At 40.2% G+C, this 19,061-nt stretch overlaps 1 protein-coding gene across 1 annotated transcript in view; it reads left to right on the top strand.

The window, feature by feature from the left end:
- Positions 1-19,061, top strand: part of POLA1 (DNA polymerase alpha 1, catalytic subunit) — a 268,514-nt gene that overhangs the window by 20,547 nt on the left and 228,906 nt on the right. Inside the window, exons 11-18 of the mRNA XM_037512589.2 lie at positions 4,964-5,076; positions 5,770-5,886; positions 7,361-7,435; positions 8,317-8,455; positions 9,306-9,460; positions 13,931-14,015; positions 15,716-15,777; positions 17,177-17,266. Coding sequence (XP_037368486.1) covers positions 4,964-5,076; positions 5,770-5,886; positions 7,361-7,435; positions 8,317-8,455; positions 9,306-9,460; positions 13,931-14,015; positions 15,716-15,777; positions 17,177-17,266 — 836 coding nt within the window. The remainder of the gene's footprint in view (positions 1-4,963; positions 5,077-5,769; positions 5,887-7,360; positions 7,436-8,316; positions 8,456-9,305; positions 9,461-13,930; positions 14,016-15,715; positions 15,778-17,176; positions 17,267-19,061) is intronic.

Below are 19,061 nucleotides of genomic sequence, written 5' to 3'. Positions count from 1 at the left end.
ACCTCTCTGGCCTGTACCCCAGCTCTTATATGCATAAATAAATAAACCTTTAAAAAATAAAAAATAAAAAATAATAAACAACTAGTGGACTGATGGGCAGGCCTGTTGAGGAGACCACTGTTGGACTGAGATTTGAGGTATGTGCAGAGCTCAGGAAAGAGCATTTCAGCCTAGGACACCAGTAAGCAGAGAAGCCTGGAGCAAGAAAGAGGCTTGTGCAATTGTAGCGTAATCAAGTGATGAGATTAGTAGCAAATGAAGTTGGAGATAAAATGCAAAGGCCAGATCATGAAGGACCTTGTAAACCATGTTAAGGCTTAAATCTTATTCTAAAAGCAATGGGGAGGCTGTGGAGGATTTTCAGTGTGTGGGAGCTATGGTCCAGAGAAGTAGGGAAACCCTGGACGTATGTCCATCCAGGAACTTGGACGGGTGGCTGCTGTGGCAGTGGAGAGAAGTGAATGCATTTAGCATGTATTTGATATGAGTTTGTTGATGGATTGATGTGGGGGTTGAAAGAAAGGAATTGGGTGTTTCCCATGGCCTCCAAATGAGCCAATACTGTGATTCTTAAAAGGCCAGGAGACTCTCCATTTTCCTTTTGTATTGCTGGGACCCCTTTCCTTGGGGCTGGATCTGTAGGATTAATACAAAATACTGTGTACACCATGAAAAAGAATTGCCTTTATTCAGATTCTTTTCTGGACCTGAGGGTAGAGGCAAACTTTTTCAAAGTGGTTTCCCAGAGACTACATCTGATGAAAATGGAGTATCTAGATGTCAGTAAAGCTGATGAATAAGTAGGCAGAGTAGGTATTAACTCTTGGACTTGAAGGCCAGATTTACCTTAAGGATAATGAGGCATTGACTGTAACTGGAAAGATATTAACGGTCTCTCAGAGGGGAGGGAAAATACTTAATATGCTTCAGCTTATCAAATACCTAGAAACTCTTGCATGGCCACTTGAAGCATGTTGCCATGTGTTAGTTTCTTAAGAAAAGACATAAACAGTCTTGAAAGGTATCTTACCTACTTCAGCTAGGGCAAGGTAGTTTGGTTAGACCCTCTGTCCTCTTTGACTACCTTTGTTAACTTGCTGTTGGAGGGTGGGCTCGCATGTGGGATTACAGGAATCTGAGCTAATTATTTCTCATCTGCGGCCAAAAGGCAGCCTCAGGGGACACCTGCCTCAGAGGACGCCTAGTGGGCTCGCTGGAGTTGTGGGACATGGTGGGCCTGCCCAGCCCAATGCTGCACCTGTACTTTGCTGTGCCTGCTGGCGGCTGGATTTGTTTCCCATCAAAAACAGACACGTGGGAGCTAACCTTGATTTCCCCCATTTTCCTTGCTTCTCCCCCCAACTCTTGTTTTCTCCTAAAGTACATAAACTGTCTTTTCTCTCTCCTCACAACTCCCACTCCTCAGCCCTTCTTGCTGACCAAAACCACTGCAGCAACCATTGCTGCCAGAGTCACATCATTCCCTCCTTAAGAACAAATCCAAAGAGGCCACTGCCTACCACACAAATCTGAGTTCCTTGCCATATTTCTGATGCCTGCCATGTATGAGTTTTGTGCTTCAGAAAATTTCTGGTATTTCTGCTGTTCTTTACTCCATGTCTCTTTTCTCATCATGTTAGGTCTGATGGACAATGCTCATCTCATGTATCATCTCTTGGAAGTTTTCCTAATCTTCCACACTGGCCTGAGAGCCCTTTCTGCGACCTCATCATACCTTTTCCCATCACAATATAAGTCATTATTTTGAAAAGATCTGATTTCATGGATTTCTTTCTCCCAAATCCTATAAACTCACAGAGGACTGAGACCTTTTATTTCCAGCATCCAGCATGATGCCAGACACTTAGTAGGTGTTCAGTCAATGTTGAAATGAAGTGCAATAGTCAGCAGTCCTATAGTTGTACCTGAAAGGTTCAGAGAACCAGAGTTGCATTGGCTGCTATTGCTCAGTTTGCTTCTTGAAGCCTTGTACAGTGTGGGGAACAGTGGGGAGCACAAGTCAACGGTACCTCCATAAAGCACCAGATTGAAGTGTCAGCTGCCAAGTATTAGAACCATAAGAAACAACAATCTTCTACTTCTTGTGTGAAGATGAAGTTTTTATTCTTAACCTTTTGCAGGACCTGGATCCAGAGCTGCACTGTCATCTGTGATGGTCACTGGCCAATTGTAGCTCTTTACATTTACATTTAAATTAATTAGAATGAAACAAAGTAAAAATTCAGCATTGGCCACTAGCCACCTATGACTATTAGCTACTATATCCATGGATGGCACAGACAAGAGGACAGTTCCTTATTTGCAGAAATTTCTGTTGGCTAGTGCTGCTGTCTGGTAATGGTGTTGGAGGTTAAGATTGAGTCATTGAAGTATAGCTGTACTGGCAAAGCAATCTATTTATATGAATTGTTGAATTCCTGGTACTAGCCATAGCCATGATAGGCCTTTTCAGCCAGTCTTGGAGGATATTTTGCAATTGAAAGGTAGCAGTCTGTTCTCTAGGTTCTAAGATAAAAGGAAATTTCTATTGTTGAAGAAGGCCTCAGAGACCATCTAGTCTAGCCAGTGACTTTTAGAGGAGGAAGCTGAGACTCCAAAGGGCAGAGTGATGGGCTTCTCACCCCCAGTCCACTGGGCTGCTCTGTGGTGCTACTCAAGTTGTGTCCTCTGTGATTGATGCCAATGGGTTAAATAAGATGACTTAAAAAAAAAAGTCCTTTAATTTCAGAGGGTTGAACTGTTTCATCATGATAGCAGGTAATGATCACTGAGCCTTGGTGAAATCAATGCTGCTAATAAAACCAAAGTACTCCCATAGACCCCGTCATTGTTTCTCACTTTCTTACAGATTCTGAGTAAGTCAGTTGTTGCTGAATGCTCCATAATTATGAAAAGAATCTTACTCTTTGCATATGGGAAGATATCCTGTCTTCATTATGACTTTTTCAAGGTTGAATAATCCTGACTGCACCTGGTTTCAGCTAGTAACTTTGGGGGGAATGTAATCTTTGTTTACCATGATCTTTTTGTGGCAAATGAGGCATAAACAGTGTCAAATGCGTTGCATGAAGAGTGATATTAGTTTGACTGTAAAATGAGCTATTTGAATCTTTGAATCCAATATTAGGGTCTTTATTTTTCTTTGCATGGAATTTTGTTTTTTTCGTCTGTAACTGTTGTGAGGATGACTTTTAATTTTCTGAGCTACTGTGATTTTTTTCTTTTTTAATCATCCCCACAGTCCTCCCTTCCCTCTCCCCATCTCCTCCGCCTCTTTCCCCCCAGCTGAAAATCACACAACTCTTGTAAGAATTTTAATCATCTGCAGAAATGAAAATTTTTGATGGTCTTATTTCTACTACGATGAGTGACAAAAGGAAGCACTGATGAGCTGTCTTGTGAAACTGGAATAAATGGCCTTGTGAACAGTAGCCTTTACATGTGCTGGCATTTTCTTAGTGTCTTACATCAATAACTGTTGAGTGACTATGTTGATTACTGCTGTGTAATTATTCATGGGGCCCAGAATTTTGCACAGTGACCATTCCTTGGGTTGACTATCAAATCCTTGGGGTCCTTTCTTTTTTTTTTTAATTTTTTAAATTTTTTTTTAAAAGATTTGTTTATTTGTCCATACAAGAGCTGGGGTACAGGTCAGACTTGTGAGGGGGCAGGGGTGAGAGGATTCACCAGAGTGGGGAAAAGAACAGGCAGACTGATGAAATACACTGTTGACGGGAGCAGTGGGCGCAACAGGAGAGGTCTGCTGTGCCATGTGGGACCCTCGCCGGCCGGCCGGAATTGAACTAGCGCTGCAGAGGCTGCGGACAGCTTCACAGCGCAGTGCTCAACTACCTGCGCCACCAGAGGAGGCCCTAAAGGATTTATTTTTTATTATGCGCATAAGAACTGGGGCATAGGCCAGAGGTGCGGTGGTGGGAAGGGGTGGTGAGAGGATTCACCAGAAACAGAGTGGGGCGCAGAAGAGGTGGATCTACTGAAATAAACACTGATGTGAGGGGAGCAGTGAGCAAGACAGGAGAGGTCTGCTGCGCTATGTGGTTCAGCTCACTGGCCAGGGATCGAACTTACACCACAGTGGCTGGTGATTGCTTGACAGCACTGAGACTTTAACCTCTGCACCACCAGGGAGGCCCGAGAAAGACTTGTTTTTATTTGTAGTATACATTACTTAGGGATCGCAAAAGGACTGTCTCTGCTGACTTGGTTGCTAGACCATTTGTTAAACTGAAATAGAAGAAAAGGAAACATTACAAACATTACCTAGCCAGATGTTTTAAGGAGCCTTTTAGGTAGAAAGGGTGAAATAGGAGATAATAGTTGAACCCTATTATGAGATATTTTTTATTATATGGGATGAGGTATATGAGATGAATTGTTTTTCTCAGGCACTGTTTTACATGTAGAAAAATACTGGTGCACCATACATAGCTTCCCTTATATGTGAATATTAGTTTTTATGAATAAATACAAGTGGGTAAAAAGGAATTTAGTATTCTCAGGTTTGTAGGTTCTCACAGGAGCTTTAAATCTGAGATTGGGGGAAATGGTTAGTGCTTTTTGTTTTTCCTCTTGTGTGTAATCCTAGTTATAGGGAATTTTTTTTTCTGCACTGATTTCTAAGTGGTGCCTCCAGTGACCTGGGATGTCTCTTAATTCTAGCGAAGATGTAGAGATAATAAAAAATAAATCACTCCAAGGTAGAGAATCATCTGTCCAAAGTGGTATTGTTGGATGGCATGGGTGCTGTGGAAAGGAACTGGTCTTGGGAGAATGGGCAGCAGATACAAATTTGTTGTAAAAACAAATGAATATTTGTGTCCACATAAATATGTGTCCACATTCAGTGATCCGCTATCTTGCCCCCTGCCTTGTGACATAATTGAAGTGTTTCCCTTCTCATGTTTTTCTCTTATTTTAGGTGTGGTATTTCTGTTTGGCAAAGTTTGGATTGAATCAGCCAAAACCCATGTGAGCTGTTGTGTCTTGGTGAAAAACATCGAGCGAACACTGTATTTCCTTCCCCGGGAAACGGTAAATATCGGTGATGAGCTTCTGGTACCCAGTACTTGTCAGGGGCGCATATCCCATGTCCTGCCGCCAATCCTACCCTGCAGCAAGGCTGTGGATTATCTACAACCTCCAGGCCTTCTTGTCTAGGCTGCCTGCCTGGTGACCCTGGTAGTCAACAGCTTCGTGAGAACTTGGGAAAAGTAGAGAAATGCTTTTTTTTTGTTAGAGTGTAAAACGTCTAAGTTCTAGTATGTATGCAACGCTTGCTTCCCCCATCCCTCATTTCCATGTGACACCATCGTGGGCAGTTTTCACACTTTGGCTGTTCGGACATCAGTGTATCATTCCCCCCATAGCCATTTAACATGGTCAGTTCCGTTTGCTTCTCCTTAAAATCTACACTCACCTTTCAAACCCAATCCCTCCCCATCTCAGCTGAATTGTGGAGCTTCTTGGTCAGGATTTTTACATTCTCCCCTTTTCTAGAATCAATCATCTTTATCTCTGACTGCTTCTATGATGCTGCTGAGAGGAATTGGGCATTGGGTTTACTACATTTTGGGGTCTGTATCTGAGTTCGCTTGTAAAACTGTTCTATTAAATGTTTATATGAGTGAGGATGAAAATTGATGTAGACTTGGCTGCCTGGTGTTTCAGAAGATCTTACACACAAATTCTTTTTTCCCCTTCCCTTCCCTCTCTATGGGAGAGCAGAAAATTAACCTAAATACAGAGAAAGAAACAGGAGCTCCAGTTACAATGAAGGATGTTTATGATGAATTTGATGAGAAAATAGCAGCAAAACACAAAATTATGAAGTTCAAGTCCAAGGTTTGTATTTGGTGATAATTTTTTCCAGTTTTAATTATTACTTGTTCATTTCCTGATTTAGTCAATAGTTATTGCATATCCTCTTTGTGCAAAATGCCATCTGTGTGGTTATAATTCACTGAATGGGAATTTTCATATGTGTCAATGTCAAACCAGTATATTAAATTTGTGAAAGTATTTTTTCTTTTTAAACTGCTTATAAAATAATGGTCATTAATTTCAATAGAAAATAAGTCATAACACATACTTCCCATACTTGTAGCATATTTTATGCTCTTAATATGAAATGGAAAGGAGGCCATTCTCATCTTATATATTAGTTATTACCAGGCTGTCTTTGTCAGAAGGCTAAAGTAATATTTACTGCACTATATAAAGTAAGGTTTTAATCTTCAAAAATCAGGTGCTGTGATGCTTTTACTAAACAGAATAAAAATCTACATATTGATCAGTTGTCTTGATTTTAGTGAGTTATTCATTCCTTTGGCCATTATTGCAGGGACTCTGTCTCAACATATAGGCTATTATCGGTGATACTGTTCAAAAGGGAGGATGGAGTTGTGGAACACATGACTAATTGCCTTAACTATTTGAGCTTTGAATTATGGCTGATGGATCAAGTCTCTGAGATTCTAGAGCAATGCGGTGTGATGGTGAAGCCCATAGATTCTGGGGCCAGACTGCTTGTGCATCATGTGACTGACAAGTGCTTAGTGACTTCTGGGCCTGTTTCTTGGCCTGAGAAGTAAGGCCCTATTTCAATAGTTGTTGAAAGGGTTGAACTAATGAATTCATATAAGGTGATAAGAATAGTCCTTGAGGGCCTCCCCGGTGATGCAGCGGGTTGAGTGCAGCACTTTGGAGTTGTCCACAGCCTCTGCAGCGCGGGTTTGATTCCCGGCCGGCCAGGGAGATACCCACATGGTGCAGCAGACCTCTCCTGCCTCGCCTGTTGCTTCCCTCAGCAGTGTCTTTGGTCCATCTGCCTGTTCTGCTCCCCGCTCTCTCTGGTGAATTCTCTCACCCTCCTGTGCCTCTGGCCTGTATCCTAGTTCTTGTATAAATAAATAAATCTTAAAAAAAAAAAAATAGTCCTTGGTACATGGCAGCTCTCAATAAATATGAACTGTAGTTATAATACTAATTACTAGTTTTTCTAGCAAAATGGAGTTGCTTAGTATCAAAGAGTAGCACACAATTTTAGTGTATTAATATTGTAAAAGTTTAATAAAATTTTTTATTACCCCCTTTGAATATAAATATTTCTAAGTTTTCTAGTGTCCATTTTGTCACTGGGTATTTTAGCAGTGGAAGGAGCAAAGGATACCTTTTGACATTATATAGCTTTGTGTTCTCTAAGGGTACTAGATTCCTAGTGATTAAATATGGGGACATGTGTTGTGTGTGTAATGCTTATCAATCTCATCTGTGAAAAGTTTCTGTCTTAATGATTTTTATATGTCTGTTTACCCAGATAGTGGAAAAGAACTATGCTTTTGAGATACCTGATATTCCAGAAAAATCTCAGTATTTGGAAGTTAGATACTCGGTAAGTCAAACAAAGAAAATTATTAGGTTTTGGTTGAGAGTAATTTTTTTTCTCTCTCTGAGCTTTCAGCTGACTTTCAACTAGGAGTATGGACAGGGCTCCTAAAGCCCACAGTTCACTGAGGTGGACTTCCATAATGAATAATTAAACTGGGTCATATTAATTTAAATAATGTAGACTACAGATTATACTTCCTTTGTCTACTTTCAAGTATGTATCAAGTATTAAATAAGTTGAAACAGCACGGCTGTTTGTCAAGTGGAATGAATGCCACAGGATGGAGTTGGACATTAGTCTGTTGAAGTGTCCTTTCTGAGCAGTGGAAAGGTGAGAGAGGCGCGTCAGTAACATTCCTCTAGCGCTGCTCCTGCTCCTAGGACAGGCAAGGTCATTGCTGCAAGATGCTAATTAGCGACCATGACCTCCTTTTACCTCTGTTTTAGTGTTTTGATCCCATGATGTTGGAAATGGGAGACTAAGAAATGTTTCTGACAGTGGTGATAAAAAGTACCATGGAAGCGTTTGGAATGAGTCCACTCTCTCACTTTCATTCTCCTAATGGAGTGGTACTTATTTGGCTATTCTTTATCAGCAAGGCATGTATGGCTCTGGACAGAATTTTTCTTTTGGGGGAGCTTTCTGGCCTACTTTTCTTCTAATGGGTGTCATCAAGATGCATTATTTTGTCATCGTGAATTGTTTTTGTTTCCTACTGTGAATTGTTTTGGATTTCATTTGTGGCAAATTACATTTCATATATATCAAAGGCATTTTTGCTGGTGCATCACATAGAGGCTTTTGTTTATTTCAAATACGTACTTTGGAAAATGTGAAGTAATAATTTCAAACAAAAAAAATTTTTCATTTTTTGCCTTTTTCAGGCTGAAATGCCACAGCTTCCTCAGAGTTTGAAGGGAGAAACCTTCTCTCATGTATTTGGAACCAACACATCCAGCTTGGAACTATTCTTGATGAACAGAAAGATCAAAGGACCTTGTTGGCTTGAAGTAAAAAATCCACGTAAGAAAAAATTTACTTTCAGAATGCTAAGTCAATTGCTGATAAATAATGGGTTTTCAAGGAGAGTTAAGGAAGTCTGTTTATTTCTGTGTGTCCACTCTCTATGTTTGACAAACAGCTGTGCTAGTGGTCTAGTTGGAGGGTGGTCCTCATTAGCCCTGGTGGTCTATTGGTTGCATAGTGAACGCTGACCTCTGATGGGGGGGCATCACTGCCCCAATGCGAATAGTGCTTGTTTCATCTCTTTCCTCATGCTTTTCAGTATTTGCATCTGTGATAATAATTTTGCCTTCATGAACTCCTTGGAAATGTTCTGTGAATCCTCCAAGGCACACAGTTTTATTTATTTTTTTTATAAAACCTCTGGATTCTTTGGAGAATAATAACTGTGGACCCTTTTCCCAGGAAAATGAATATAAAGGGCCTCTCTGGTGGCACAAGGGGTTAAGCCCACACTGTGAAACAGCTCTGGGTGGCCATGGAGCAGCCCACATGGCGAAGCAGATCTCTCCTGTCTCGCCCACTGCTCCCCTCAGCAGTGTATTTCGGTCAGTCTGCCTGTTTTGTTCCCCACTCTGTCTCTGGTGAATCCTCTCACCCCGCACATCTCTGGCCTCTACCCCAGCTCTTGTATGCATAAATAAATCAATCTTAAAAAATGGATGTAATGTACACACAAGCACATGTGTGAAGATTTGCATATAGCCAATAATGTGACTTATTTTTAGAAGTTATAATAAGGTATTAGAGGTTGGGATAGAAGATCATCTTAGTTCATTATAGATGTTTTAATTATAGTAGTTTTTCTTTTTCAGAAAATGACTATTGATCTGTTGTATCCTCTTTTCAGAGCTCGTGAATCAGCCAATTAGCTGGTGTAAAGTTGAGGCAATGGCTTTGAAACCAGACCTGGTGAATGTAATTAAGGATGTCAGTCCTCCTCCGCTTGTGGTGATGTCTTTTAGTGTGAAGACAATGCAGAATGCAAAGACACATGAAAATGAGGTAAAGAAATAGGTCAGGTTTATTTTTGAAGATTTATCTTTATTTGTGCATACAAGAACTGGGGTACAGGCCAGAGGTATGGGGCTGAGGGGTGGTAAGAGGTCTCACCAGAGATAGTGGAGAGCAGAAGAGGTGGATCTACTGAAATACATTGCTGAGAAGAGCAGTGGGTGAGACAGGAGAGGTCTGCTGTGCCATGTGGGTTAGCTCCCTGGCCAGGGATCGAACTCATGCCACAGTGGCTGGCGATTGCTTGATAGCACTGAGACTTTAACCCCTGTTCCACTAGGGAGGCCCCAGGTCAGAATTTTTAAAAAATATTTATTTATTTATTTATTTATACAAGCACGGGGTACAGTCAGAAGCGCGGGAGGGCGAGAGAACTCACCAGAGCCAGAGCGGGGAGCAGAACAGGCAGACTGGCGAAGTACACTGCTGAGGAGAGCAGCGGCCGGGGCAGGAGAGGTCTGCATGCCATGTAGGACCCTCGCTGGCGGCCGGGGATTGAACCGGTGCTGCAGAGGCTGTGGGCACCTTTGCAGCCCAGTGCTCAACTGCTGTGCCACTGGGGAGGCCCCCCTAGGTCAGATTTTAACGTATGTTTTTGATGCAATACTTGCCTCAGCACAGCTTTTCTGCAAGGGAAACTTGGTCTTTTTGAAGGGAGAAGGATACTGATTCACTACTAAAGTCTATTTTGGAGAACGAGTTGGATTTCTTTTTTAAAGACTTGGACTTTATTTTTAATTTTCTTTTTGGAGAACTTTCTATGGACACGGAATAATTTACTGAACTCCCATTTAACTGTCACTCGTGCATTCAGCAGTTAGCAAGATTTTGTGACATTCGTTTATCCTCCCCTCTTCTTTTTTCCTCCCAGAGCATTTGAAAGTGAATTTTAGACATTGTTATTTTACTCCTGTATACTTTGATATGCATCTCTCAAACTATGTGTACTTTCTTACAGAATTTCTTACACATACCATTATCACACCTATAACATTAACATCTAAAACATCTAGTATATATTCACATCATTCCATTGCTCAATAATGCCTTTTAGCACTTGGTTTTTTTGAATCAGGAGTCATACAAGAGTCACAGATGGTGTTTAATTTTTATGTCTGTTGAATCTCTTTTGAAAGGGTGCAGCTCCTCCTGCCCCTCTAAATTATTCAGTGACATTGACTTATTGAAGAAACACTGTCGATTGCCTTGTGGAATGTCCCATTTTCTGTTTGTTTGCTTTGTTGTGGTGTCATTGGTGTTCTTCCTCTGAATTAGTGTTGGCAAACTGGCCTGTGGTCGAATCCAGCTCGCCACTTATTTTTGTAAATAAAATTTCATTGGAAGACAGTTTGTCTATTTACATGCTACCTATGCTGCTTTTGTACCACAGCAGCAGAGTTTGTAATCATGTCAGAGATAATGTGGCCTGCAAGTTCTAAAATATTTATTCTATGACCCTTAATAGAAGTGTGCCAGGCTCTACTAGTTAGTGCCAAAGGACTGATTCAATTCAGATTTGCATTTCTTGGCTAGAATACTCTATAGGTGGCACAGTGTACTTAATGGTGCACCATAGCAGGAGGTACATGTCTGGTTAAACCACCGTAAGTAGGACTTATTGATTAGTCATTTCAAGTTTCATCTAAGGCAGGGTTTTCAGCCTTGGCACTGCTGGTATTTTGGGCTGTGTAATTCATTGTTGTGGGAGCTGTTCCCTGCATTGTGTGGTGTTTAGCAGTATGCTTAGCTAGGTGTCAGTAGCAAACCTCTCCCCCCAGTCAACACAACCAGATAAGCCTCCAAATATCACCAAGTGTTCCCCTGGGTAAGGGTGATTATTCCCATCTGAGAACTGCTGATCACTTCATCTGTTAGTGATTTTTACTTGGATTACTTATCTCGTTAGGGTTCGTGAGCTGGTGGTTTTCTGTCAACCTTTCCATGTTCATTAAACTTGTTAAATATTAGGACATCTATTAGCTAAGTTTTTCTATAAAGGTCATTTTTTCTTATTAACCAGCACTATTTGTTTATATTGCAATAGTTTATACAGGAAGGACAGATACATATGTACTTCTTTCTCTCTTTGCCAATTTTCTGGGTAGGAGGTTAGGGAATGAAATTACATGCAGTGCTGACCAATGTTTTTGATTATTTTTGTTATTTATTTTTGCTTTTATGGAATTTCATTATGAACTCACTGGTTTTGTATCTATTCAGTGTATTTCAATCTATTGCATTCATTGTTATTTTTGATATTTTGTCTCTGGTCAGTGGGAACTTCATTACATTCTAAATTTTGACATTGATGGGGCTGTTTTTTAACAGCAACATTTGGGCAGTATTTTTACTCTGATTTTTAAATGAACTGATTTGATCTTTTAATAAGTTACTATAGCGTAAAGGGTCATAGTTACTGGTGGAGTGTTTGAAAAGGTTTAAGTAGTTTAAAAAAAAAAAAACCATTCCCTAGTGTCCAGAATGAGTTTTCTAAATGTTACTTTCTGGTAAAGGAAACAGGGCTCCATGCAGAAAAGCCTGATTCAGGCCAGGAAATGTCTGAGATACACCTGGAACATTTTGTTATACTAGAAAGCATCTAAAGGTGTGCCAGAAGGGCTAAGGAGTTAATCCGAGCTTTCTACTGGCCAAAGATAGGGCAGTTTGAGCAAAGATAAGAATAGCTACAACAGATGGAAACACATAAGTTCATAATACTACTCTATACATCCTAACAAGACCACATTGGCCACCTGTGGTGGAAGTTAGGGAGTCAATTCATTCTTCTAAAAATTGATAAAGGATTGAATCACGTATTGATCTGAATGTTTGGTTACTCAGGTAACCAAATAATTGATGAGGGGAAGTTTTTCTTCATAGATTTCTAGTTAATAAATGATGATGGAAAAATTGAGTTATTATACTTTGTAATCTCAGACGGAATAAATAATGGATCTAGGCATTGATCACCAGTGGCTATTAATATCACTAAAATACAGATAACTAGACATGGTTATCTCAGAAGTAATCACTTTGGTGCCTCCAAAGTATGCTTGCCAAAAATAGAACCTGATTTTGATCAAGCCTTTAGATCTAATGTGAATTTATCAGCAATACTAAAACAGAGGAACTTGTTAAAAGACAACTTTGTGATGCAAACAGCGGAATCCACCTATCAGGCACTCTAGAGGGTAAATGACCCAGTTTCCACAACACATAAATTGCAACGATGTAATAGTTGGGTGGGGTTGTGTCAGCAGTTTTACCTATATTAACCAGTTGCAGATATGGATTTTATGTAGTAAATAAAATGATAAAGTAGTTGGGAAAACAAAAATTTGAACCCTGCGTGGATAGTGATTTTAAGGATTTGCTGTAATTGTTTTTTTTTTCAAGATTTATTTTTTAAAGGTTTATTTATTCACGCATACAAGAACCAGGGTACAGGCCAGATGTGTGGGAGGGTGAAAGGATTCATCAGAGACAGAGCGGGGAACAGAACAGGCAGACTGACTGAAATACACTGCTGAGGGGAGCAGTGGGCGGGACAGGAGAGGTCTGCCGTGCCATGTGGGATTCTTGCCTGCCGGCCAGGATTGAACCCACACTGCAGGGGCTGCAGACAGCTTCACAGTGCTGTGCTCAACCCGCCTGAGCCACCAGGGAGGCCCTTTTTAATATTTATTTATTTATGCATACAAGAGCTGGGGCACAGTCCAGAGATGCAGGGGTGAGAGGATTCAGCAGAGACAGAGTGGGGAACAGAACAGGCAGACTGACTGAAATACACTGCTGAGGGGAGCAGTGGACGAAACAGGAGAGATCTGCTTCACCATGTGGGTTGCTCTCTGGTGGGCCGGGGATCAAACTTGTGCTGCAGAGGCTTCAGATTGCTTCATAGTGGGGTGCTTAACCCCTTGCGCCACCAGAGAGGCCCGATTTGCTGTTAATTGTATTAGCTAGAATGACCGTGTTACATTTTAAAACTTCTTTTAAAGTAGTTGTTCTCAATGGGGTATGATTTCGCCCTCAAGAGGACATTGGCAATATCTGGAGATATTTTTGGTTGTCACAACTTGGGTAGTTAGAATGCTGCTAGACATCACACAGTATACCTTATGGCCTCCACAACAAGGAATTTCATCCATAATGCCAAGCTTGTGAAATCCTGTTTTTGAGATAATAGGCTGAAATGTTTCTGGATAAATTGATAGGTTTGGGTTTTGTTTAAAATAATCTAGGGGGAGTGAATAGGTCTGCAGGTGAGTTGATAATCGAAGTTGGAGGACAATTGTATGAGAGTTCACTTTATTCTGTTTTTTAATTTGTTTAAATATTTTCATAATGAGAAGTTAAAAGATAGTCATACAAACTGGAATCTATTAATCTTGGTGGTTTTGATGAGAAATAGAATACACAGTAATGTCTGATGCGTGGTGTGTTTTCCTCCTTTCTTTGCAGATTATCGCTATGGCAGCTTTGATCCATCACAACTTTGCATTAGATAAAGCACCCCCACAGCCTCCCTTTCAGTCACACTTCTGTGGTATGATGTTTTTTTTCCTAGTTTATTAATAGTTTGATTTTAGTTTTTCTTATTTTTTCTCCAACTTTTGGATCAGTAACTTTTTTTTTTAAATATTTATTTATACAAGCACTGGGGTATAGGATAGAGGTGCGGGAGGGTGAGAGAATTCACCAGAGACAGAGCAGGGAACAGAAAAGGCAGAAGGACCGAAGTACACTGCTGAGGGTAGCAGCGGGCGAGACAGGAGAGGTCTGCCTCACTATGTGTGTATCTCCCTGGCCAGCCGAGAATCTACCTGGCGCTGCAGAGGCTGCGGACAGCTTCACAGGCACTGCGCTCAACCCGCTGCGCCACCGGGGAGGCCTTCAGTAACTTGTTTTTGAAAACGTTTTCTGAAGTAGTTAATGCATACTGTTAGAGAAGTTTTTTTTGTGTGTGTGTGTGTGTGTGATCTGTGAACACTAAGTTTTATTGGATTGATTGCCTCCTATTGTTCTGGTAGCTGAAGTTGGGAGGCAGCTTGGTATCTCAGAGTGACTGTTTTGGGGTGGAGTAGTTTTTTCCTGGGTCAAAGTATGCTTTAACTGTTCATGATGTTATTCTAAAAGCTCATCATAGAAACCTTGCCAAGATTTGCAGTGTGATGAGGCAAGGTGCCAATGCATAAATAAATGCTTACTTATTTGGGGGGAGTTACGGTAATACTAAATTGGAGTTGGGGTGTGCTCTGCATAAAATCCAGTGGTTAAAATTATGCCACAGAATTCTGCATGCCAGAATATGTTCTATGTTGCAAGCTTGGTCAGGTAAGTGACCTTTTTTGTTTTGTTGAAAGGCGGGACATGCGCAGAACCTCTCCTGCCGCCCGCTGCTCCCCTCAGCAGTGTACTTCAGTCCTTCTGCCTGTTCTGCTCCCCGCTCTGGCTCTGGTGAATTCTCTCACCCTCCCGCGCTTCTGACTGTACCCAGTGCGTGTATAAACAAAACAAACAAATAAATAAAATAAATAAATAAATAAAAACATGCCTCTTAAAAAAAAGGCGGGACATGATACCATTGACCTGTTATGCTTCGCTGGGATTGTTTGTAGCCCAGAAGCATTTGCTGCCTGGGTATCCTGGGTATTAGGAAAGTGGGGCTAGGGAAACAAGCAGAAGAGGGAATGTGACATATTATTATTTTGAAGTTTTACCCTTTCAATGGGGTGGAATACACAGAACAAAATGATGAGAATAGCCTGGAAAACATGTGGAAGAAAGTAGTCATTAACTCATTTCAACGTGCATTTATTCCTCTCCTCTGTATATGTCACTGTGAACAGCTGTTGTGAGTAGCAAGGAACAGTGTGTAGTGGAGGAAGCTCCAGTCATCTTTACTTCTCTAACGTTGAGAAGGTTGGATTGAGTTCCTCTATGATAGATTGTTTGAGGCTTTGGTGATGGTGGGAATTGCCTTTTGGAAAGTGTCAAACATCCTATATTCTGACTCTGATGAGTAGCAAATGTTTCATCAAAGAGCTTTTAACAATTGCTGGGACTTGGGCTTTTGTGTGTAGCTATTAATTTGAGGTCCAGCAACATGAGCAATGGAAATACTTAACTTTTCAGAGATTGGGGAGAATTTATTTTTATTTAAGACAGTTTCCATTCAGAAACATCCCGTGTGTGTATACTTAAAATTGGACTAAGATGGGTGTTGGAATCTTTTTCTTCTTACAGTTGTATCTAAGCCAAAGGACTGTATTTTTCCATATGATTTGAAAGAAAGCATTAATAAAAAGGTAACGTTATTTATTCCTTTTCAATATGAAGCATTTGTTTAGAAAGAAAAGGAGGATGGTATGGATTAGAAATAGGCCATTTCATATGTTAGTTTATTGGTAGGTTGAACTGTGACATTAACCCATTAAAGTATATTAGAAACATAAAACTAGAAACATTACTGATTTAAAAATGTTTAAATGTTTTACCACCTTACATTAATGGATACTACACCTTATTAGTAGATGGATAGGCTCATGCCCTCCTTCAGATAGCTTAATTGGAAGCTTTCCCAAAATGCATGATCCATGATTACTGGTTTGGTAAAGTGTGGGGTAAAGCCCTGCCCTCCCACCCTCCAGCTTGAAGGGAGCCAAGTGAAGTTGGGAATGCTGTGGATAGTTAAAGGGGACATGTATTGGAAAGGTTAATGTAGGGTGGGCAAAACTGATAATTATCTCCAAGTCCCAATATACTCCATGAAGAAGTATTAATGGGGGGGGGGGTAGTAGTATAATGAGGTTTTCACAAAGGCAGAGATAGTTAGTGTAAAGAATTTCTTTTTTGGATATTGTTTCTTTTTTGAAATGATTATGTTGGTGAATTTATAGGTTTTTTTTTTTAAGGGTCCTCACTTGACAAAATTAGATGTGAGTGACCTTGTCAGGGTTCACTTCTGTTAAATTGGCGTGAGAAATCCAATAGTCTGGGGATACTATTGAATCAAGCTGTTTAGTATTTGTGAAGTACCCTGAATTACCTAGCCAAATAAAATGACATGGAGAATTCCATTAGATTCAAACTGAATCTAACATATAGCCACCAATTCTATTTTAAAAGATTCTTAATAAAGTGGATCTTTTGAATACCTGACTTAAATTCAGTAATTCAAATGGAAGCCTTTTGTGTGAGATAGCTTTTATTTATATTTGAGACACTTGTAGTTCTTAAATCATGTTTGTTTTTAGTCTGGTTTCTTATTTATAGATTTTTGCACCACTGTTTGAGATCAGTTTATACTATCCTTGGGATTTCTTTATATGGCAAATACGTAAACTGTGAAGTCTACCAGGGATTATATAGGAAAGTAAGTAATGTTTTTGATAGGTACTCTGATTCATATGCTATAAAATGTGTCCAGATGCACTAGTGTGTCCCTGTGGAGGGACATTTCTGTACTTGATAGTTTTCAGCACTTAAAATTTTGCTTCATTCACATGCTTATTACTAGAATGAGCTCCTCCGAGACTTAGTGCAATTATTACTGTGAAACCTAGAATCAGGAATTTTATTGCTGTAGTTATTTTTGAAATGGATGGTTTCTTTTAGCCCTAAGAAATCTTAGCCTGCTTGAACAAGGAGCCAAGGTTTAGTACTTGAGTGTAAAGAGTGAGTGACTGGTATGTTTTTATCTCACAGAAAGTGAAGGTTGAGGTTGCTGCAACAGAAAGAACACTGCTAGGTTTTTTCCTGGCAAAAGTTCACAAAATTGATCCTGATATCATTGTGGTGAGTAGATGCTGGGTCATGATGTGGGGGAGCTCTTCACTTCTTACTTCTCAGCAGCAGAGAATCTTTTCAGAGTGAAATGACCCCTTGGACTGGTGGGAGTTTTTATACTACTTTCTGCTAACAGAAAGGGGAAAAAAATTCTAGCCCATACAAAATAGCTTTTTCCCCACTAATAGAAAAGTAGCTCATGAATTATTGTTGAAGTTAGGATTACTCTAGTTATTTACACGTAAGAGACCAGTCTGCAAGTACATAAGCTTGTGTCAACTGTTGGTAGCTCCCAAATTTTGATTTAGTAGCCTGGCTGACAGTGGTCACAGTGGTCACTACAGTTTGGTGCCAATAGCCAAACTAAATATTTTATTTTTTTTAAAGATTTATTTATCTTTATTTATCTCCTCCTAAGGGGAGCAGCAGGCGTGACAGGAGAGGTCTGCGGCCCTATGTGGGACCCTTGCCGGCAGGCCGGGATCGAACCGGCACTGCAGAGGCTGCAGACAGCTTCGCAGTGCGGCGCTCAACCGCCTGTCCCACCAGGGGAGGTCACCAAACTAAATATTTTAATTTTATAAGCTGTATGGATCTCTATGATATGTTCCTTTGAAACTCAGGGACAGTAATCTTTTTTTCTCTTAGCAATCGGGTATGCTCCCACTAGACAGTAAGGTATTTTTTGCGTTGTCTTTGCTCCAGTTCCTAACCCATAAAGCAACATTTTGCTTTGTGTTTCCTCTGACCTTTCTATTTTGTAGGTCCCTTGATAGAAGTTCCTTTGTGTTTTTTTTTGGAGGGGGTTAATGAATCAATCATATTATATTGTGCTTTTGTTGTTTTTCAGAGTGAGGTAGGCTGTGAATACCTGTATATTAAATGTGAGATCCATGATTTAGTTACATTGAAGCCTTGTAAAACGTTTGCCGTATATTTTTCCATGTTCATTTCTGCTCTTGGATACCTTTCTTGATGATGGTTTTGCAAAAGTACCAAGAGCATGTGGGTTCTTACCCAGTGTCTTTGCACCGCCTTCCCTTACTATATTTGAACATCCATGTTTAGAGTGCCAGGGAGACTATCCACATACCTGCCCGTGGTGTTCTGGCTCAGCACAAGGTGCTCATCCAGGATCCATTAGCAGCAGTCTCTCTCGGGCCCCAAGGAGATGTCATGGTACCCAAGGGACCTGACTTGCCTTAGGGTGCTACAGCCAGTTCTCTGTGAAAGAAATCCAAACTGATGTAAGAGAGAATCCTGACATGGGTTTGAGTCCTTATTCCCAGGTATGAGAGTTTGAAAATGAGACTTCCACATGTTCTTTAAGTCTCTTAATTTAATAGACAAAGCTGTCATAAATAAATAGTGCTATGTATTTTTAAAATTAAAACGAACAACAAACTTGCTTATCTGATATATTTTAAACTTCATCTAGTTTTTTTACACATAGGCAATGAACCCTATTAGTCACATGACGGAAGTCATCATTACTGTAAAGTCATTTTTACATTACATGTAAAATTTGATTGCATTTGTGAAATATTTTCTGCTTGGTATAGTTTTGCTGCCTTGTTTTTAACAAGTTTCTTATTTGAACTATCAAGTGGTATTGTATATTTATTTTGCTGCCCATTGATTAAAATGTGTTTGAATTCAGTTCTTTAAGAAGAACTAGGTGCAATTCCTGTTTTTTGTAAGACGTCTATAAATTACCACACAGCACAAGCTGGTTCTTAGTTTTTAAGGAAGTAAAATGGAATTATTTGAATACAGCTTTTACTGATCACGTGAAAAGTATGGG

This window comes from Talpa occidentalis, unplaced genomic scaffold (assembly GCF_014898055.3).
Source record: "Talpa occidentalis isolate TD23 unplaced genomic scaffold, MPIMG_talOcc4v2.1 talOcc4.15, whole genome shotgun sequence".
In the NCBI taxonomy this organism is placed as follows: Eukaryota; Metazoa; Chordata; class Mammalia; order Eulipotyphla; family Talpidae; genus Talpa; species Talpa occidentalis.
This window is presented reverse-complemented; position numbering and strand designations above follow the sequence as displayed.